This window comes from Scyliorhinus torazame, chromosome 9, assembly GCF_047496885.1.
Source record: "Scyliorhinus torazame isolate Kashiwa2021f chromosome 9, sScyTor2.1, whole genome shotgun sequence".
NCBI lineage: Eukaryota > Metazoa > Chordata > Chondrichthyes > Carcharhiniformes > Scyliorhinidae > Scyliorhinus > Scyliorhinus torazame.
The window spans coordinates 150,963,194-150,986,587 of record NC_092715.1 but is presented as its reverse complement, the minus strand read 5'-3'; the positions used below and the strand labels follow the sequence as shown (position 1 = coordinate 150,986,587).

The 23,394-nt window shown below is 47.9% G+C and overlaps 1 protein-coding gene across 2 annotated transcripts in view; it reads left to right on the top strand.

The window, feature by feature from the left end:
* LOC140429527 (guanine nucleotide-binding protein G(q) subunit alpha-like) overlaps positions 1-23,394 on the top strand; it is a 374,644-nt gene that overhangs the window by 111,726 nt on the left and 239,524 nt on the right. For both annotated transcript variants that reach the window (XM_072516637.1, XM_072516638.1), the window contains exon 2: positions 7,719-7,903. In XM_072516637.1, coding sequence (XP_072372738.1) covers positions 7,719-7,903 — 185 coding nt within the window. The remainder of the gene's footprint in view (positions 1-7,718; positions 7,904-23,394) is intronic.

The window sequence follows — 23,394 nt, the reverse complement described above, 5'->3', positions numbered from 1 at the left end:
TATAATGGATGTCAGGCAACCAGACAGCAGAGCAGGTGATGTGGAAGTAAAGCTGGGTGTCGCCAGCATTCATGTGGAAGCTGATCCTATCCCTTCAGCTGACGTTGCCATGGGACAGCATGTACATGAGGAAGGAGGGGCACTAAAGATGGATCTCCTGAGAACGTAGAACGTAATAGTGCCAGTGGTGGGAAAACATTGTTTTTAAAAAAAATATATATATTTATTCAAATTTTTCAACAAACCCCCCCCCCCCCCCACCCCCAACAAGAAGAAAGAAACAAAAACACAACAATCAGAAATTATACATTGGATTTCCCCCATATACAATAACCCCCATATAACATTTAAAAACACAAATAGGGAGAAAAAAAAAGCCTTCGCCCAAACGCCACCCCACAAGAAACCCGCCCCTCCCCCCGCCCTTGGACTGCTGCTGACCTCCTCCTAACGCTCCGCGAGATAGTCTAGGTACGGTCGCCACCGCCTGAGGAACCCTTGCACAGACCCTCGCAAGGCAAACTTTATCCTCTCCAGCTTGATGAACCCTGCCATGTCATTGATCGAAGCTTCCACACTAGGGGGCTTTGCATCTTTCCATAGTAGCAAAATCCTCCGCCGGGCTACCAGGGACGCAAAGGCCAAAATACTGGCGTCTTTCGCCTCCTGCGCTCCTGGCTCGTCCGATACCCCAAATAATGCTAATCCCCAGCTCGCTTAACCCGGGCGTTCACCACCTTGGACATAGTCCTCGCAAAACCCCTCCAAACCCCATCCAGCGCTGGGCACGACCAGAACATATGGGTGTGGTTTGCCGGGCTCCCCAAGCACCTCCCACATCTGTCCTCCACCCCAAAGAACCTACTCAACCTCGCCCCTGTCATATGCACTCTGTGAGTAACTTTTTTTAGGCTGAGCCTGGCGCAAGAGGAGGAAGAATTAACCCTACTCAGGGCATCAGCCCGCAGACCCTCATCTATCTCCTCCCCAAGCTCCTCCTCCCACTTGCCCTTTAACTCCTCCACCGAGGTCTCCTCCTCTTCCTTCAGCTCCTGGTAAATCGCCGAAACTTTGCCTTCTCCAACCCATACACCCGAAATCACCCTGTCCTGAATCCCACATGCCGGAAGCAGCGGGAATTCCCTCACGTGCTGCCTCCCAAACGCCCTCTCTTGCATGTACCAGAAAGCGTTTCCTGGGGGTAGCCCAAACTTCTCCAGCGCCCCTAGGCTCGCAAACGTCCCATTGATGAACAGGTCCCCCATTCTTCTAATCCCTGCCCGATGCCAGCTCCGAAACCCCCCATCCATCCTTCCCGGAACGAACCGATGATTCTCCCGAATCGGGGACCAAACCGAGGCTCCCACCTCGCCCCTGTGTCGCCTCCACTGCCCCCAGATCTTCAGCGTCGCCGCCACCACCGGACTCGTGGTGTACCTTGTTGGCGAGAGCGGCAGCGGTGCCGTCACCAGCGCCCTCAGGCTCGTGCCCACACAGGATGCCATCTCTAGCCTCTTCCACGCCACCCCTTCTCCCTCCATTACCCACTTACGGATCATCGCCACATTGGCTGCCCAATAATAGCCACACGAAATTCGGCAGCCCCCCCCCCCCCAAACGCTCCAGAAAAACACACTTCACCCTCGGGGTCTTATTCGCCCACACAAATCCCATGATGCTCCTGCTTACCCGTTTGAAAAAGGCCTTGGGGATCATAATGGGAAGGCACTGGAACACAAAGAGAAACCTCGGGAGGACTGTTATTTTGACCGACTGCACCCTACCCGCTAGTGAGAGTGGCAGCATATCCCATCTTTTAAAATCCTCCTCCATCTGCTCCACCAACCGCGTCAAATTGAGCTTGTGCAGGGCTCCCCAACTCCGAGCTACTTGGATCCCTAGGTACCGAAAGCTCCTTTCCGCCCTCTTCAGCGGTAGCTCGTCTATCCCCATTCCCTGGTCCCCTGAATGCACCACAAAGAGCTCACTCTTCCCTACGTTGAGTTTATACCCCGAAAAGTCACCAAAATCCGCATGACCTCCGCAACCCCCTCCACTGGATCCGCAACATACAACAACAGGTCGTGGGCATACAACGACACCCAGTGTTCCTCTCCCACCCGGACCAGTCCCCTCCATTCCCTGGACTCCCTCAGTGCCATGGCCAGCGGCTCTATTGCCAGTGCAAATAACAAGGGAGATAAGGGGCACCTGCCTCGTCCCCCGGTACAGCCAAAAGTACTCCGACCTCTGCCAATTCGTAGCCACACTCGCCACTGGGGCTCTATATAGCAGCCTGACCCAACGCGCTTCCCCACCAGCATTGCAACCCCTCTGTTCTTCGCATCAGCCCTGAATGAAAGACCTGCCCTACGCATCCCAGTTTCTCTATCTCTCTCTCTCTCTCTTTCTCTTTCTCTTTCTCTCTCTCTCTCTCTTTCTCTTCCTTTCTCTCTTCCCCCCCCCCCCCCCCCCCAAAGCTCATCCAGCCATTTTGCTCCCCCCATGACACTCCCGTACGTCAGCTGATTCCTGCTGACCCTGGCCTCCCCTGCCATTCCATTGACCCCCCAGTGTGAGAATCCCCCCCCCCCCCCCCCCCCCCCCCCCGGCTGTCAGTGTGCGTTCCTCTCCAGCACGCCCTTCTCCCCGCCCCCATCCTTCCCTACCGCGGGAAAAAGCCCGCACTTTCCTGAGCCGGCCCCGCCCCCTCTGGCGCAGCTCTTTTTTGCGGCCTTACCCCCAACTCCCCATTCCCGGGCCTCTTCCTCCGCGGGGCCCTGCCCCTCCAACACCAACGCCCACACTCTCCCACAGCCCCCACATCAAATCCATTCACCCATCCCCACCCAGCACCCAAACAAAAAGAACATTCCCCAAATGCAGTGAATACAGTAAACATTTACCCCCCCCCCCCCCCCCCCCCCCCACACACACACGACAAACCCTCAGTTTGAGTCCAACTTTTCAGTCTGGATAAAGTTCCGTGCCTCATCAGGCGTTTCAAAATAGTAGTGCCGATCTTGGAACGTGACCCACAATCGCTCTGGCTGCAGCATCCAGAACCCCCCCCTCCGATGGAGCACTGCCGTAACCCGGTTGAAACTAGCCCTCTTCTTAACCACCTCTGCACTCCAGTCCTGGTAAATTTGGATCTCCGTGTTCTCCCACCTGCTGCTCCGTTCTTTTTTGGCCCATCTCAGGACACACTCTCTGTCCATAAAGCGGTGGAACCTCACCACCACAGCCTTTGGCGGCTCGTTGGATTTGGGTCTCCTTGCCAGGACCCGATGAGCCCCATCCAGGTCCAGGGGTGTTGGGAAAGCTCCCGCGCCCATCAGCGAATTGAGCATTCTGCTCATATATGCCCCGGCATCGGGCCCCTCCACTCCTTCAGGGAGTTTCAGGATCCGAAGATTCTTCCTCTTCTATCTATTCTTCAGGTCCTCAAATTTTTCCGCCCACCTTTTGTGCAGCGCCTCGTGCGCCTCCACCTTCACCGCCAGGCCCAAGATCTCGTCCTCGTTCTCCGAGGCTTTTTGCCGCACCTCCCGGATCGCCGCCCCTTGGGCATTCTGGGTCTCCACAAGCTTCTCAATTGCCGCCTTCATTGGCGCCAGCATTTCTGTCCTCAGCTCCTCAAAGCAGCGTTTAAGAAACTCCTGCGACCACGCTGCTTGGTCTCCACCCACCGCCATCTTGCTTTTCCTCCCTCGCACTTTCCGCTGCAGCAGGATCACAGCAGGACCAGGACTCCACTCCTGGTCCAATCCATATAATGTCGGGGGGACCTTGCTGTCACCTTCCCACACTGGAAGACTTCGAACAATTGCCGTTGGGGCCCCTCTGAAGAGCCCAAAAGCCCGTCTCGGCGGGAGCTGCTGAACGTGCGACCAGTCGTAGATTAAGCCTTTTGTGACTTTGATTTTGACTGTTGGAATGTTGTGGAGAGATGGAACCTAGTTGTAGAAGTTAAGACTGCTAGAAAAGATAGCCTTGAACTTTGAAGCCTGGAACAGTGGCAGGAGAACAAAGAACAGTACAGCACAGGAACTGGCCCTTCGGTCCTCCAAACCTGCACTGATCATGATGCCTGTCTAAACTAAAAGCGTCAGCACTTTCGGGGTCCGTATCCCTCTATTCCCATTCTATTCATGTATTTGTCAAGATGCCTCTTAAACATCGCTATCGAACCCGCTTCCACCACCTCTCCCGGCAGCAAGTTCAGGCACTCGCCACCCTATGTGTAAAAAAACCTTTAAATCTATGTCCCCTAGTAATTGACTTTTCAACCCTGGGGAAAAGTTTTTGACTATCCACTCTGTCCATGCTACTCATAATTTTGTAAACTTCCTATCAGATCGCCCCTCAACCTCTGTCGTTCCAGTGAAAACAATCCGAGTAATCCGAGTTTATCCAACCCCTCCTCATAACTAACTCTAGAGCAGAAAGGAAATCATTTACCAGACATCAGAAATTGCTCTGAGAGGTCTGATGAGCACTTTTTGAAACAGTCAAGTGATTCCAGGATCCTCACTGTAAGTTACATAATGCATCTCTGGTTCTGTGAGGCTGTACAGTTAAAATATAAGATATTTCTGTGGTATCTCTCGATTGCTGCATGAAAGTTGAGTTCCTTGAAGCAATACAATATTTTTTTTACATTTAGAGGCAATTAAGGGGCAATTTAGCGTGGCCAATCCACCTAGCCTGCACATCTTTCGATTGTGGGGATGAAACCACGCAGACACGGGAAGAATGTGCAAACTCCACACGGCCAGTGACCCAGGGCCGGGATCGAACCCGGGTCCTCGGTGCCTTAGGCAGCAGTGCTAACCACTGTGCCACAATATTTAGGTAAAGGTGAACATTTTAAAGCTGAAGGTAAAGGTGAACATTTTAAAGTAATCTCGGTATGTTTTCCCTCCGTTTTTGAAAACAATAGGATTGACCCCTACTTTATCTTGGGGACTACAAAGTTACTTTTTGTTGAGAAAGGGGATCTGATATGAAGGGCTGGGGGAGAGTGAGTGGGTAAGAAAATGTTTGGGAACCTCTGTGCTCCATGTTCAGAATTTACTCCGTTTCATCTTTGACACTAAGTTCTGGTTAAGAGGAGCCCTTGTTTATTATTTTGTTTTTCTTTACCTGTTGAGCGTCTCAATAAACGAAAACTGATTTTTATAGAACCCATGAAGCAATTTGGGACTATGTTTGCTTTGTTTGACTTAACTGTTCAATACAATTCTGCTTCTGTTTACCACTTAGCTGGGAATGCTGATAATATAGTGTCAATGATAGTTGGGTTTGTTTCTGAAAGACAGTCCCTTGCTTTCTTTGGAAGCAATTGCAAGTTAGAAAGAAAATTTTACCAAGTAGAGGGGTGAGGAATATCTTTTGTCAGTCAGGTGGGCTCAGAACAAGGTGGGGGAAATGGACAAGACTATTATTTTCTTTTCTACATTTAGTAGTTTTATTTCTCCCTATCCTGCAATGTCTTGAGAACAAAGATTGAAAACTACCTTCACTGAATCCAGAAGCCACTCCAGAACTGTCAGGAGTGTGTATGTATAGGGCAGCACGGTAGCACAGTGGTTGGCATTGCTGCCTCACAGCGCCGAGGTCCCAGGTTCGATCCTGGCTCTGGGTCACTGTCCGTGTGGAGTTTGCACATTCTCCCCGTGCTTGCGTGGGTTTCGACCCCACAACCCAAAGATGTGCAGGGTAGGGGGATTGGCCATGCTAAATTGCCCCTTAATTGGAAAAAATGAATTGGGTACTCTAAATTTATATTAAAAAAAGGACTTTGTGTGTATTTGTGTGGGGGCCCAGGAGGGTGTGATTGCTTATTTTGATTTTTTTTTTTTTGGTTTGTTTTATTGGAGTATTTCCTGGTCTCCGCCTGACAATGTAAGTTTCCTTGGTGTTATTTGGAATTAAAAAGTTGTACTCACTCCAGTAATAAAAGTATGCACTACTTTAGGTAATTTAACAAATACATTTCTCTTTAGTCAGTAATGGGACACAGTAGCTGTACAAAGAAGCATTTAGAAAGTGTTGACAATTGAGGCAGAACTGCTTTGCTTGTTAGGATTATCATTCCTTACTGGTCTGAATTTAATTCATTGTGTCTCTGGCTAGTAAATTAACAGTCTGTGAAGATTGTAACATTTAAGATACATGAAGTTCCAATGTTTGTTACATTGGTTTCTTCCTAGAAACAAGAGTGGAACCCTCTCGGAGTGTTTTCATAGGTCCCCAGATCAATTCCTGGGTCAGTGAAGAGCAGTCGGCAGTCAGTTTCTGGGGAGTCAACCTGAAGTCTCTCGAGCAAGGTTCAGGGGAAGCCCTGGTAATTGAAGAGGGCTCAAAGGAAGCCCAGGAGCTCTGAGGAACTTGGGGCAGTGCCAACTCAGGGAAGCTCACTGTCTAGCAAAGAGCTGAAATTACAGCAGTAAGTAGAGACTGAAGTGCAGATTTTGGAATCCAGAGAGAAGGAACCTTGGAAGGTGAGATTGAAACTGTGAGGTGGGCCATTGTTAAAGCCATACAAGTAGGAGCGACGTTTGGAGAGAATTTCAAGGAGAGATATTTGAAGGTGAAGCTGGGAATTCTTCTTGAGACGGTTTCAATGAGATTGCTTGACCTGGTGTTTCCTGAAGTCTGGATAGGTTGTTGAGAAATCCATGGACTCTGTCTTGGTTTTTCATTTACTCCGTTGTGCAGTGTGTTGAACCACAGTCTGTTAATTCACATGTCCTTCAAACCTATCCTGAACGTTAGTTTTAAGTTGTTTTATTTTTCTGAATTTGTATAGTAAATTTTGTTTTTATTTGTTCAAAACCCGTGGAATCTTGTGTCTTTACTCCAAAAACAAGTGTCCTAATCTCAACCTCTATCTACTTTAAGCAGAGTTATTGGTCCCTAACCAGATCTCCCCCACGTCCTGGGGTCTGGCCCAACATTGTTGACAAAGATTTTCGTTCTTAATATTATTATGGACAGCATTGTAGCACAGTGGTTAGCACTGTTGCTTCACAGCACCAGGGACCCGGGTTCAATTCCCGGCATGGGTCACTGTCTGTGCAGAGTATGCACGTTCTCCCCATGTCTGCATGGGTTTCCTCCCACAAGTCCCGAAATACATGCTTGCTAGGTAATTTGGACATTCTGAATTCTCCCTCAGTGTCCCCGAACAGGTGCCGGAATGTGGCGACTAGGTGATTTTTACGGTAACTTCATTGCAGTGTTAATGTAAGCCTACTTATGACACTAATAAAGATTATTATTATTAACACTGCAATGTATATTATCAGCACATAAAGTTCGAACAAGATGAATAGTTTGTGAATATATACTAAAATTAAGTTCAGAGATTTGAACAAGTAGACTTCAACAAGTAGCTGTCATAACAATGATGACTGCAGTAAATTATTTAAACAATCGACTTGAAAATTATTCTACGCTATGTGAACAGTTATGTTGTGGAAAGGATTGTTGGCACTCTGTCATCCAACACCTCTCGGTAGTCTGAAAACACTTTGAAGATGGCTGTTATTTGGCCACTTGTCATTTTCTTCAAACTTATCTTATAATTGGTTTTAACCTTTGATTTGATGTAATATATTTTCTTTTTTAATTGCCTTCAATTTCTAGGAAGATTTGGGATGTGAAAATCAATATTGTTGACCCTGTACTTATTTGGTTTGTCTTCTCAGGCACAGGAGAAAGTGGCAAGAGCACATTCATCAAACAAATGCGAATTATCCATGGTACAGGGTACTCTGATGAGGACAAACGAGGCTTCACAAAGCTGGTTTATCAGAATATCTTCACTGCCATGCAGGCTATGATCAGAGCAACGGACACACTCAAAATACAATACAAATATGAGTACAATAAGGTAAAGTACTGTTGCTGCAAATTTGAGTCCTTACTGTTTTCAGAACCATTTTGTTTAAATTTTAGCGAAGGCCAATTTAAAATTATAGCGCACCATATTTGCCCCTCCGACATGTGATAACTTAACCCAGTTGTAATTTGAACCAAAATTGTGACAACTTAAAAGTTTGGTTTATTTTGTTTCTTGTTGATGGCTACGATTATGGGAATGTGATGGTTTTGATTTAAAATTTAACACCACTAGGCTGAATACTTACGATTCAAAAACCGAATGAGTATGAGTCTTCAATAAATTTCAACAACACATTTAAAATCATTTGATGCAAAGTGACCAGACTATTCACAACTCCAATGTTTTATTTACATCTGAACATGTATACAAACATGTGAATTAGGAGCAGGAGTAGCACACTTGGCCCTTCAGGTCTACTCAGTCATTCAATAAGATCATTGCTGATCTGATTTCAACCTCAGCTGCACATTCCCGCTTACCCCCAATAACCTTTCACTCCTTTACTTATGAAAGATCTATCTAACTCTGCCTTAAAAGACAGTCAAAGTCTCTACTTCCACCACCCTTTGAGAAAGAGCGTTCCAAAGACTTGTGACCCTTTGAGAGAAATAAATTCTCCTCATCTCTTAATGGGTGACCCCTTACTTTTAAACAGCGTCCCCTAGTTCTACAATTTCCCACAAGAAGAAACATGTCCTCGACATCGACCCTATCAAAATCCCCTAAGGTCTTGTCTTTCAATCAAGTCGCCTCTTACTCTTCTAAATTCCAGTGGATACAAGCCTACCCTGTCCATTTCTTCATAACCTGTCTTCATAAGACAAGCCGCTCATAGTTTAGTAAACCTCTGAACTGCTTCCAATGCATTTACCAAGAGAAAATGCTGGAAAATCGCAGCAGGTCTGGCAGCATCTGTAGGGAGAGAAAATAGCTAACGTTTCGAGTCCAGATGACCCTTTGTCAATGTCCAATGCATGTACATCCTTCCTTAAATAAGGACACCAATAATGTACACAGTACTCCAGATGTGGTCACACTAATGCTGTGAATAATTGAAGCATAATCTCCCTACTTCTGGCAATAAATGATAACACTATATTATTAGTTTTCCCAATTACTTGCTGTATCTGCACAGTCATTTTTAATTCATGCATGAGGTCACCTGAATCCCTCGGTATCTCCAAGCTCTGCAACCTCTCCCCATTTAGATAATATGCTTTTAAAATTTTTCTTGGCAAAATGCAGTCTTGCATAGAATTATTTGACTCCAAATATCTGCCAACCCCCTCTTTTATGGCAAGTTTATGCTGGAAGGTAAACTTTATCAACTTAAATTGACTTCCAATAAGTATTGAGAAATGCATCTTGCATTCACTGGCCAGAGAAATTCTAAAGTTTGAAACTTTAGCAAATGGAAGATGTTAGTATATGACTGTTAATATTTCCCACTGTAATTAAGCATTTGTGCACCATTATTGCACTACATTGGGAATTTTCATCCTGGCGTGAATATATATCTGTGTGGTTTGTTGGGTCAAATGAATAATAGTTTTAAAAAAATGGCATGGGAGTTGTCGGAAGACTTGTTCTGCTGCTGCATGCTGTGCTGTAGAAATCCAGCAACTTTTGGCAGTATTCAATAAAATGTATTTGGACCATTCTGTTGAGAGTACATGCGTTAATTTCAGGGTAGAAACTTATGAACGATTTAGACAATTATTCATCTCAAAAGTGAAATCAGGGGTCATTGCTGTCAACAAAATGAATTCATGAGCAATTTCTGCCACTTCTTTGGATGCCTTGTATAATAAATTTGTTCCCCCTTTTTAAAACCGGTAAAGTTATGGGTTGAGGTAATGCTGGAATACTAAAATCCTTGTTTATAAAGTTGGAGCTTTTTTTCAGTTATGTAAATTTTAACTCTGTGACATGGTATAAGAAAACATGATATCAAGTGTATGAAGTCGGGGAAGGCACCTGGGCCAGATGGGGACCTGGTGGAATTTTATAAGGAATTTGTGATGGACCTGGCACCACATCTGTTGGGGGCATTTAATGAAACACTGGAGAAGGGAGACTTGTCGGAGTCATGACGCAGGCAGTAATTACACAAATCCTTAAAAAGGGGAAGGACCCGGTGGAATGTGGGTCGTATAGGCCCATATCACTATTGAACATGGATGTGAAAGTATTGGATAAAATTGTGAAAGTATTGGCTAAGTTGTTGGGGTAAGGATGGAGGAGCGTGTCCCGGGTGTGGTTGCAGAAGATCAAACAGACTATGTGAATGGCAGACAGCTCACAAGTAATATAAGACGGCTGTTGAATGTGGTGATGAATCCGTCGGGGGCTCTGGTACAGGAGGTGGTGGTATCCATGGACGTGGTGAAGGCATTTGATAGAGTGGAGTGGCGGTACTTGTTTGAGGTTTTGGGAAGGTTTGGGCTTTGGCTGCGATTTGTGGCATGGGTGCGGTTGCTGTATGTGTCACCAAGGGAGATGGTGAAGACGAATGACATGAGCTCACGCAGCTTTGACTTACACGGGTACGAGGCAGGGGTGCCCGTTGTCGCCGTTGCTGTTTGCGCTGGCCATAGAGCCATTGGCGATGGCTCTTAAGGAGTCGTCTGAGTGGCGGGGGATTATGGAGAAACAAAGAGCATCGGGTGTCGTTCTATGCCGATGACCTCTTGCTGTATGTTTCGGATCTGTTCGAGTATGGGAAAGATTATGGGCCTGCTGGGGTGGTTTGGAGGGTTCTCTGCATACAAGCTGAATGTAGGAAAAAGCGAGGTATTGCCGGTGAATGAGCTAGGACAGCGGGCTAATTTAGAGGGGATGCCATTTACGGTCACGAGGGATAGGTTTAGGTATTTGGGGATTCGGGTAGCGAGGGAATGGGCTGGGCTCCACAAGTGGAACTTAACGATGCTGGTAGAGGAGGCCAGGGAGGATCTTAAGAGGTGGGATACACTGCACTTAATGTTGGCGGGGAGGGTCCAAGATGTGAAAATGAATATTCTGCTGAGGTTCTTGTTTATCTTTCAGGCTCTCCCGATCTTTATACCAAAGGCCTTTTTTCAGACACTATTATTTCTGACTTTGTATGGATGGGGAAGGTGCCGAGGGTGGGGAGGACCCTGCTGCAGAGGCAGCAGGGGGGGTTGGTGTTGCCGAACTTGCTTCATTATTATTGGGTGGCAAATGTGGACAAGGTGCAGCGGTGGTCGGAAGGAGAAGGGGTGGAGTGGGTTAGGATGGAGGAGGGATCTTGTAAGGGGTCTAGTTTGAGGCCTATGGTGATGGCAGCATTGCCAATGGCTCTGAGTAGGTATTCAGGGAGCCCACTGGTGCAGTCCACGGTGAAGATATGGAATCAGTTGAGGAGGCATTTTAGGGTGGAAAGGATGTTGGCGCTGTGCGAGAATCATGGGTTTGAGCGGGTGCGGGGTGGGGGGGGGGGGGGGCGGCAGGGAGGTGAGCGGGTGGTGAAGATCAAGGAGAAATAGGAAGCGGAGTTGCGAGGGGAGATCAATTGGAGAGTATGGAGTGAGGCACTGCGTAGGGTAAACGGGACCTCCTCTTGTGCAAGGATGAGCCTGATACAGTTTAATGTGGTGCACAGGGTGCATATGACTCGGGTGAGAATGAGTGGGTTCTTTCGGGGGGTAGCAGTTGAGTGTGAGAGGTCTGGGCGGGGGCCAGTGAATCATGTGCATGTATTTTGGAGTTGCGAAAAATTGGGAAGATTCTGGACGGGAGTGTTCGCAGTGTCAGCCAGGATAGTGGAGGAGGAGGTGGCCCAGGACCCCTTTGTTGGCGACATTTGGGGTTTCAGAGAAGCCGGAGGGGGAAGGCTGTGTTCTGGCCTTCGCCTCTCTGATTGCATGGCGGCGAATTTTGCTGGAGTGGCAATCGGCATCGCCACCAGAGATAGCGGCTTGGTTGGGTGATCTATATGACTTCCTGCGATTAGGGAAGATAAAGTATGAGTTAAGGGGCTCTTCGGGGAGATTTGAGGAAAGATGGGGGGTACTCTAACAAAAAAAAAATTGAATTTCAAAGATTGTCCAGTTAATCTATTGTTCTTTTGAAGGAGATGTGTGATACTTTGGCCGAAGTATTTTTAAAGTAAAGCTAAACTGCTTTTAGAAATTCTGCTTTATCAGGTTCCATATTTATCATAAGCATGTTTTTAAAAATAAGGATATAAACTGCAGTGATGTTGATGTAAACCCTTAATTCAATAACTGAGCTATTCTGAAACTTGATTCCAAATGGTGATTCTGACATTGTGTTTATTAAAGGACAGGCAAATATTTCAATCTTGCAGGAAGGAAAGTATTTAAAATTAGATGTATGTGAACTCAAGCTGCCAGCTATCCACCTGCAGTGCCTCTCCATTGCCATCCTGCTGGTGGGACTGCATTCACCTGCTTCCATTCTGATCTATCCCTCCATAACCAGGACCACTTGCAGTGGCTTCTCTTCCAATTCCTACACCATTAACTCTGGTGTCGTCCAAGGTGTCCTCCAAGGTAGTTCTTGGCTCCTGCCTATTGTTCCTTGGTAACATCATCTTAACCACAGCATGCTGGTGATACCCAGCTCTACTTCAACACCACTACTCTCGGCCCCTCCATTCTGTCTGAATTGTCAGGCTGCTTGTCAGCACTGGTTGAGGAGAAATATCCTCCAATACTGAGGGGCTTTTGGTTGTTTATGGGACCAGGTTTATGCTTAATGGTTTTGAGGATAGGCCAAAAAACAACTTTAGTAGAAAAATTCTCTGCTTTTGTATTATGGATTTGATTCTGTGATCAGCATTTGCTACCCAATCCTAATTGCAAGTGAGCAGGTAAGCTGCCTTCTTGAATTGCTACAATCCACGTAATGAAGGTACACCCATAGTGATGTTAGGTAATTCCTGATTTTGACCTAATGACAATGGGGGAATGCTAATATCTTTCCAGTTCAGAGTTATTTGTGACTTGCAGGGGAACTTGGAGATGATGGTTTACTCATGTGCTTGCTGTACTTCACATTCCAGCTATTAAGGTTGCAGATTGTGGCAGTTGTGGAGTATTCCATCACAGTGAAGAAATGACGATATGATTCTAAGTTCGAATGGTATATGGCTTGGAGGGAAGCTTGGAGTGGTGTTGTTTCCATGTGTCTACTTTACTTGCCCCTTTAGATGGTAGGGTCGTGAATTTGGAAGGTGCTATCAAAGGAGGCGTGGCAAGTTGCTGCAGTACATCTGGTCTATAACACTACGGAGAGTACTCCATCACGTTGCTGACTTGTGCCTTGTCAATAGTGGACAGACTTTGGCGATTCCCGAGGTAAGTTACTTGCTGCAGAATTCCCAGCATCTGACCAGCTCTTCAAGCCACAACATTGGTATGACTTTCAGTCAATGGTAATTCTCAAGATATTGATGGTGGGAGTTTTCAGTGATGATAATGCCATTGATTTGTGTCATGGTCATGGCACCCTGGGCTAGTGCGTGGTTAATTCCAGCCCCACTTGACCCGGTTTGCAAGACAGGTGAAATTAGATTTTATTTAAAATACCCAAGGTCCTTTACTGAGCCCAATAAACTGCAGTCACCAGGTTTGTTACTTTAACAGAAGTATGTACAATATTATAATAAACTGGTAGAAATGTAACTGACTATCTAATACCCATTCCCAACCCCCATTGAGAATACGCGTATGTGTACGGCAAGGCTGTCCACTTTCTGTAGGTTCAGGATCATTAAGTTCGCAACAAAGATGTGCCAGGCACTCTCTGGTTTTAGAACAATAAAGCTGGTCTCACTTCAACAAGGAAGAGAGAGGGAGCAAGAGAGAGAATGTTCCTTCTTTAAATGGACTTTTTCCAAGAAAGCATCACTGTTGTTATGGGGAGATATTAGAAACTTGGGAACAAAATGAGGTCCAAGATGTAACAAGCAATTTTGGGGTTGAACAGACTAATGAAAAAGACTGCTAGCTGGAGAGTCAGAAGGGTACCCCCACAACCTGAGTTACCTTGTCCCATTCAAACTTAAGCTCATTAGGGGGAATACACAGGATGCCCCAGTACAGCCAGGATAATCCCCTCAAAATCTATTGTCATTCAGGACACCTTGTTAGACCAGCCATTATCCAATCACAGTGTCGGATTACCTATTTGTCTATCAATGGTAGGTTAATTGCATATGAATACACAGCTCTGTTCTTTTGTAGAAACGGGAGTAGGAAATCAGATAGCCATGACAATGGATTCAAGTCTGGTCACCTCAGGGGAGAGCATTTGTTTTGAGGGGGTGAGCAGAGCTTGGAGAGAGAGAGAGGGAGAAAAATGTGGTTCTGAACTGTTACGGGAGAAGACTGTGAAAATCGATCAGAGAGGTTATGAAAGTTGCCACCGAGGCAGATGTTGGAAAGGGGTTCTGAACAAATGTCTCTAAGCGAAGTAAAATTGCTTTGTAAATGCAAGTATCGCCTTGGCTTGTCTGTGTGAGAGGCATGGTTATTTGAAGTGATGTTTAATGGGAATTAGTGTGTTCAGGTTAGGAAACTCCATGTACCCTGTTAGTTTTAGAGCTGAAGCAAAAGTTTAAATATTGTTTTCTTTTCTTTTGCTCTAGTAAAGTTTGTTTATAAAATAATCAAGCCTTATTTCTTATATTATCACTCCTGGAGCGAATCTATCTTTTCGCACCCAAAGGTTATGGCATCTGGTCCAGTCTCTTCGCCACTGTTGAGAGCTGACCAGGCGTCTGCAACAAACATGCAGTACTAAACATGCAGTACACTGCCCCTGAGCAACCCATCAGTTGTCAGTTAGCCGACAAACTCCTCCCAAAACCGGTTCCTGAGATTCACTTGACGCCGTAGAGTCTGGTTTCTCCTCTCCAAAATACAAAACCTGGCACACACTGTCCTGTCAAGCACTCTCCTGCTTAAAGACACATCCCAATTATGGGTCCATGGACCAACAATAATAAAATAAATGGGAATAAAAGAAACAGGAAGGACTCTTACAAATGTCATAAAGAGGTGATCCGATTCTCTCTTATTGGAAATGGTCATTGTCTCCTGCCACCTGTGATGTGAATGTTGTCCACATCTTGTTTCATATGGATACGGACTGCTTCAATATTTGAGGAGATGCAAATCATATTTAACATATTGCAAACTCCAGTGAACAACCCCACTTATGACCTTATGATGGAGGGAAGGTCATTGATGAAGCAGTTGAAGATTGTTGGGTCGAAGGCACGGCTGCAGGAGTTCTCTGGTAATTTTCTGGGGCTGACATGATTGACCGCCAACAACCACATCCATCTTCCATTGTGCTAGTTATGACTCTAACCAGTGGTGAACTTTTCCCTTATTCCAGTAGATTCCAGTTTTGCTAGCTCCATAATGCCACAGTAGATCAAATGCCACCTTTTATATCGAGGCAGTTACTCACATCTCATCTATTGAGTTCAGCTCTTCTGTTGATGTTTGGATCAAGGCTATAATGAGGTCTGGAGTCAAGTGGTCCTTGCACAACCCAAACTAAGAATTGGTGAACTTGATATTGCTGCTTGATAGCACTATTGATGACACCTTCCATTTCTTTGCTGATGATCAAGAGTAAACCGGTCAGTAGCTATTGCATTTGGTCTACTAACATGCAAGAAGCCCTGTGTTGTAGTTTGATAATGTAGGGACCTAGGGCAGCACGGTGGTGCAGTGGTTAGCACTGCAGCCTCACGGCGCCGAGGTCCCAGGTTTGATCCCGGCTCTGGGTCACTGTCCGTGTGGAGTTTGCACATTCTCCCCGTGTTTGCGTGGGTTTCACCCCCACAACCCAAAGATGTGCAGAATTGGCCACACTAAATTGCCCCTTAATTGGAAAAAATGAATTGGGTAATCTAAATTTATTTTATAAAAAAAAAAGATAATGTAGGGATTTTCACATGCGCTGTTCCTGGCATACCTTTCAAATGGACTCCCCGAAATAAGTTGTACGAAAAGCAAGTATCACTATGAGCTGTTGCTGTGTTAGTAATATCAAATATATATTTATTTCATTACCTCATTTTAGTCTATCTTAACAATTATAGTTATTGAATGGGGTAAATAATTGAAACCATAATATAGCAACACGGTCAAACACATAGGATGATTTTGAAGTATTAAAACAATCCTTCAAACAGGGATGGATCATTCGTGTTTAAATAGCCCAAATTCGGCAGTATTCAAGTGCTCAAAGGTGTTTTAAAGCAATTGTTTTTTTCTAATCTAAACTTGACTACAGTTACAATTTCATGGATCAAAAACAGTTGATATTTTAAAACAAGAAATAAATCTTTTTTGTTTATAAATTTAGAGTACCCAATTGTTTTTTCCAATTAAGGGGTAATTTAGTGTGGCCAATCCACCTACCCTGCACATCTTTGGGATGCGGGGTTGTGGAAGCGAAACCCACACAAACACTGGGAGAATGTGCAAACTCCACACGGACAGTGACCCAGAGCCGGGATCGAACCTGGGACCTCGGCGCCGTGAGGCTGCAATGCTAACCGACTGTGCCACTGCGCTGCCTGGAAATAAATCTTAAAATGGAATAAGAAACATTTTACCACATTGAGTAAAATAGGGAATCTCACAGCAGAACTAAAAAGGCTCTCAACTGAATGGATGCTACAAGAATGTTAGAATAAGATAAAATAAAAATAAAAGAATAAAATGAATTCATTACAAGTTATGAATATGAAGAACTAAACTGGCAATTGTTTTTGGTTGAAACATATCAGAACTTTACATATTTAAAAATATGTGGACTATCCGTGTGGACTTTGCACATTCTCCCCCTTTCTGCGTGGATCTCACCCCCACAACCCAAAAAGATGTGCAAGGTAGATGAATTGGCCATGCTAAATTGCCCCTTAATTGTTTAAAAAAAAGAATTGGGTACTCTAAATTTTTTTTTTTAAATGTGTGAATTCTTTAAGCGTACAATATTGCAAAACAATATAGAATAATATGCCAATGATATTTTCAACATTTCTCAATCTAAATTTAACTTTGGAACACAAAGATGAACACAATACATCATAAATTTTAAGCTGATCAAAAATAACCACAGAATCATGAGAAGTCACATTAATTGCTTGTTCTTGTTCAAGCGAACAAAAATATATACAAAGCGTGTGTTATAAAAATTATAAATCCTGTGAACTTTATAAATAATTTTGATATAAAGTAGATTTCAATACTTTGGTCACATACCAGCAAAAGCTAGTTTTATCAAATAATCAAAATGGCTGCCTAATTCCATCCCCCCTCTTGCTCCTTACAAAATGCTGGATTGAATGAAAGAACAGCATGTGTGTGTTTTTTTAAGGTACTGTACAGCTTTCTATACATAGGCAATATACTTGTACAGATAGCTTATAGTCATTAGGTGGAATTTAGCAGAACTTTTTGAAGCGAGTGCAAATCACTTTGTGGCCCCTAAATCTCGCAAAGGGGTCATAACAGTATTTGCACCGGGGAGATCTCAGTTTGACATCTTCCACTCACCTGCCAGTGACATGATAAGATTCACACTCAGAAAGGACATGACCCTGATTTCCATACATTCTAATGTATTATCATATATTTACTGGGCGTGACATCAAAAACGATAACCAGTCGTGATGATCACAGCAGGGGCGTGGAGGTGAGTATAGCCCCTGGGTGGTGTGACATGACCAAGTGTCCGGTGGACACTGCCAAGTTGCTAATTCTCCTCCATTGTGGCAAGGACAGGGGCTTCGTCCTATGAGTGATGTGTGTGGAGGACTTCCGGTTGCGGCTATGCCTACGCACGATCGGCAGCTCCCGCCGAGAATGGACTTTTGGGCTCTCGAGAGGGGCCCCAACGGCAATTGTTCGACGGCTTCCAGTGTGGGAAGGTGACAGCAAGGTCCCCTCGACATTATATGGATTGGACCAGGAGTGGAGCGGTGAAAAAAGTGATCTTGGAGCAGCGAAAGTGCAAGGGAGGAAAAACAAGATGGCGGCAGGTGGAGACCAAGCAGCATGGGCGCAGTGATCGCAGGAGCAGCAGGGGTCTCTTAAACGCTGCTTTGAGGAGCTGTAAACCGAAATGCTGGCACCAATGAAGGTGGCGATTGAGAAGCTAGTGGAGACCCAGAAGGCCCAAGGGGCGACGATCCGGGAGGTGCAGCAAAACGCCTCTGAGAACGAGGATGAGATCTTGGGCCTGGCGGTGAAGGTGGAGGCACATGAGGCGCTGCACAATAGGTGGTCGGAAAGATTTGAGGACCCGGAGAATAGGTCGAGGAGGAAGAATCTTCGGATTCTGGGTCTCCCTGAAGGAGTGGAGGGGCCCGATGCTGGGGCATATGTGAGCACGATGCTCAATTCGCTGATGGGTGTGGGAGCCTTCCCGAGGCCCCTGGAATTAGATGGGTTCACCGGGTCCTAGCGAGGAGACCCAAGACCAATGAGCCGCCAAGGGCTGTAGTGGTGAGGTTTCACCGCTTTATGGACAGAGTGTGTCCTGAGATGGGCCAAGAAAGAGCGGAGCAGCAGGTGGGAGAACACGGAGATTCAAATCTACCAGGATTGGAGTGCAGAGGTGGCTAAGAAGAGAGCTGGTTTCAATCGGGTCAAGGCAGTGCTCCATCGGAAGGGGGTGAAGTTTGGTATGCTGCAGCCAGCGCGATCGTGGGTCACGTTCCAGGATCGGCACCACTATTTCTAAAAGCCTGATGAGGCATGGAGCTTTATGCGGACTGAAAAGTTGGACTCAAATTGAGGGTTTGTTGTGGGGGGATGTTTACTGTGGGTATGGTGTTTATTACGTTTAGGGAATGTTCCTTTGGTTTGGGTGCTGGATGGGGATGGGTGAAGGGATCTGATGGGGCGACTGTGGGAGAGTGTGGGCGTCGGTGTTGGAGGGGCAGACCCCCATGAAGGAAGAGGGGGAGTGGAGGCCCGGGGATGGGGAATTGGTGTAAGTCCGCAAAAGGAGCTGCGCCAGAGGGGGCGGGGCCGGCTCAGGAAAGCGCGGGCTTTTTCCCGCACTAGGGAAGGACGGGGTGGGGACCGGGGGGGGGGGGGGGGGGGGGGATGGGTGGTGCTGGAGAGGAGCGCACACTGACTGCCGGGGCGGGGGGGGGGGGGTAATAGGGTTGCTGTTGCATTGGCCAAAGGGGAGCTGGAAGTAGGAGAGGTGGTCGGGGCGGGGGTCAGCCATCTGGGGGACTGGAGGGTGCGGGAGGCGCGGACACGTGGCTGGCCTCGAAAAGGAGATGGCTAGTCGGCAGGGGGAGGGGGGTGAGCAGCCCCCCAATCCGGCTGATAACCTGGAATGTGAGGAGCCTGAACGGGCCGGTCAAGAGGGCCCGGGTGTTCGTGCACTTAAAGGGACTGAAGGCATACGTGGTTATGCTCCAGGAGACGCATTTGAAGGTGGCAGATCAGGTTAGGCTGAGAAAGGGATGGGTGGGACAGGTATTCCATTCAGGGCTGGATGCGAAGAACAGCGGGGTTGCAATACTGGTGGGGAAGCGGGTGTCGTTTCAGGCAATGAATATTGTAGTGGATAATGGAGGTCGATATGTGATGGTGAGCGGTAGGTTGCAGGGGGCACGGGTGGTACTGGTAAACGTATATGCCCCGAACTGGGATGATGCCAGATTTATGAAGCGGGGGGGGGGGGGGGGTTTCAACACTGTGCTGGACCCAGCACTGGATTGCTCTCGGTCCAAGACGGGCAAGAGGCCAGCTGCGGCCAAGGTGCTCAGGGGGTGGATCCATGGAGGTTTGTCAGGCCTTTGGCCAGGGAATTTGGGAATTTTCATTCTTTAAATTCTGAGTAGGGCGCTGATCCCTAAAGTGGAGGGAACGGAGTATTCGGCCATAGCCATCTCAGACCACGCCCCGCACTGGGTGGAGCTGGAGTTAGGAGAGGAGATGGACCAGCGCCCGCTGTGGCGTCTTGATGTGGGATTATTGGCGGATGAGGAGGTGTGCGGGGGTGCATTGAAAGATATTTAGAGGCCAACGACAATGGGGAGGTGCAGGTGGGGGTAGTCTGGGAGGCGCTGAAGGCAGTGGTCAGGGAGAGTTAATCTCCATCAGGGCCCACTGGGAGAAGAGAGAGGGCTGGGAGAGGGAAAGGTTGGTGGGGGGGATTTTAAAGGTGGAAGGAGATGTGCAGAGGCCCCCGAGGAGGGACTACTCGGGGAGCGGCGGAACCTCCAGACGTTGTTTGACCTGTTGACCACAGGGAAAGCAGAGGCACAGTGGAGGAAAGCGCAGGGGGCGATGTATGAGTATGGGGAGAAGGTGAGTCGGATGCTGGCACACCAGCTTCGTAAGAGGGAGGCAGCGAGGAGATAGGTGGAGTTAAGGACAGCGGGGGGAATACGGTGCGGAGTGCGGTGAGAATAAACAAGATATTTAGGGACTTCTATGGGGATCTGTATAGATCTGAGCCCCCAGCGGGGGAAGAGGGGATGCGACGATTTTTGGATCAGCTGAGCTTCCCGAGGGTGGAGGAGCAGGAGGTGGCTGGTTTAGGGGCGCCAATTGGGCTGGAGGAGCTGGTTAAAGGATTGGGGAGCATGCAGGCGGGGAAGGCCCCAGGGCCAGATGGGCTCCCGGTCGAGTTTTACAGGAAATACTTGGACCTGCTAGGCCCGTTGCTAGTGAGGACTTTCAATAAGGCAAGGGAGGGGGTGTCCTTGCCCCTGACAATGTCTGGGGCGCTGATCTCGCTGATCCTGAAGCGGGACAAGGACCCACTGCAGTGTGGGTCGTATAGACCGATATCGCTCCTCAATGTGGATGCTAAAGTGCTGGCTATGAGAATTGAGGACTGTGTCCCGGGGGTGATACATGAGGACCGGATGGGATTTGTAAAGGGCAGGCAGCTAAACACTAATGTGCGGAGGCTCCTCAATGTGATTATGATGCCCTCAGTGGAGGGAGAAATGGAGGTAGTGGCAGCTACGGACGCGGAGAAGGCCTTGGACCGGGTGGAGTGGGAGTATCTTTGGGAAGTGCTGTGGAGGTTTGGGTTCGGAGATGGGTTCATCAGCTGGGTCAGGTTGCTATATAGAGCCCCTGTGGCGAGTGTGGCTATGAATCGGCGGAGGTCAGAGTACTTTCGGCTGTACCGAGGGACGAGGCAGGGGTGCCCCCTGCCCCCCTTGTTGTTTGCATTGGCAATTGAGTCTCTGGCCATGGCACTAAGGTAGTCCAGGAAATGGAGGGGACTGGTCCGAGGGGGAGAGGAACATCGGCTGTCGCAGTATGCGGACTACCTGTTGCTGTACGTGGCAGATCCGGTGGAGGTCATGCGGATCCTAAGGGAGTTTGGGGCCTTCTCGGGGTATAAGCTCAATGTAGGGAAAAGTGAGCTCTTTGTGGTGCATCCATGGGACCAGGGAAAGGGGATAGACGACCTACCGTTGAAGAGGGCGGAAAGGAGCTTTCGGTACTTAGGGATCCAAGTGGCTGGGAGTTGGGGGGCCCTGCACAAGCTCAATTTGACGCGGTTGGTGGAGCAGATGGAGGAGGATTTTAAAAGATGGGATGTGCTGCCACTCTCGCTAGCGGGCAGGGTGCAGTCGGTTAAAATGACTGCCCTCCCGAGGTTTCTCTTTGTGTTCCAGTGCCTTCGCATTATGATCCCCAAGGCCTTTTCCAAACTGGTAAGCAGGAGCATCATGGGATTTGTGTGGGCAAATAAGACCCCGAGGGTAAAGAGGGTGTTTCTGGAGCGTAGTAGGGACAGGGAGGGCTGGCGCTGCTGAATTTGTGCGGCTATTATTGGGCTGCCAACGTGGCTATGATCCGTAAGTGGGTAATGGAGGGAGAGGGGGCGGCGTGGAAGAGGTTAGAGATGGTGTCCTGTGTGGGCACGAGCCTGAGGGCGCTGGCGACGGCACCGCTGCCGCTCTCGCCGACAAGGTACACCACGAGTCCGGTGGTGGCGGCGACGTTGAAGATCTGGGGGCAGTGGAGACGACACAGGGGTGAGGTGGGAGCCTCGGTTTGGTCCCCGATTCGGGAGAACCATCGGTTGTCCCGGGAAGGATGGATGGGGGGTTTCGGAGCTGGCATTGGGCAGGGATTAGAAGAATGGGGGACCTGTTTATAGGTGGGACGTTTGTGAGCCTAGGGGCGCTGGAGGAGAAGTTTGGGTTACCCCCGGGAAATGCTTTTGGGTATATGCAAGTGAGGGCATTTGTGAGGCGGCAGGTGAGGGAATTCCCGCTGCTCCCGGCACAGGGGATTCAGGACAGGGTGATTTTGGGTGTATGGGTTGGGGAAGGCAAGGTCTCGGCGATCTACCAGGAGCTGAAAGAAGAGGAGGAGGCCTCGGTAGCGGAGTTAAAGGGCAAGTGGGAGGAGGAGCTTGGGGAGGAGATAGATGAGGGTCTGTGGGCTGATGCCCTGAGTAGGGTTAATTCTTCCTCCTCTTGCGCCAGGCTCAGCCTAATACAATTCAAGGTTACTCACAGCGCATATGACAGGGGCGAGGTTGAGTAGGTTCTTTGGGGTGGAGGACAGATGTGGGAGGTGCTCGGGAAGCCCGGCGAATCACGTCCACATGTTCTGGTCGTGCCCGGCACTGGATGGGTTTTGGAGGGGTTTCGCGAGGACTATGTCCAAGGTGGTGAAAATCCAGGTCAAGCCGAGTTGGGGGTTGGCATTATTTGGGGTAACGGACAAGCCGGGAGTGCAGGAGGCGAAAGAGGCCGGTATCCTGGCCTTTGCGTCCCTGGTAGCCCGGCGGAGGATCTTGCTCGTATGGAAGGACGCAAAGCCCCCCAGTGTGGAAGCCTGGATAAATGACATGGCAGGGTTCATTAAGCTGGAGAGGATAAAGTTTGCCTTGCGAGGGTCTGTGCAGGGGTTCTTCAGGCGGTGGCAACCGTTCCTAGACTATCTCGCGGAGCGTTAGGAGGAGGTCAGCAGCAGCAGCAACCCAAGGGCAGGAGGAGAGGGGGGGGGTTCTCTTTCGGGGGGGGGGGGGGAATTTGGGTGGGTGGGGGAGGCTTCCCTCTGGGTACCTTGGAATGTCATATGGGGGGGTTACTGTATATGGGGAAACCCAATGTATAAGTGTTGTATAATTTTTGACTGTTGTGTTTGTGTTTCTTTTTGTTATTGCGGGGGGGGGGGGTTTGCTAAAATTCTGTTGGAAAATTTGAATAAACATTTAAAAAAAAAAAAATTTCAAAAATGAGTGATGTGTGTGGATGTTGGGAAGAGTGACCCCCGGCAAGTCCGTGGAGGGCACGTCACCCAAAGCTTTTGGGTGGTCCTCTGTGTCCATGGGGGGGTTGGGGGAACTTACTTTAAATGCAGATTCGGGCGCCCTGATTTCTGTGGATCGGCTCCATCAGGTTCCACGCCACCAGAGTGATGGTATACATGGAGTGCTTAATTTTAGCCTTTATGTTCTTC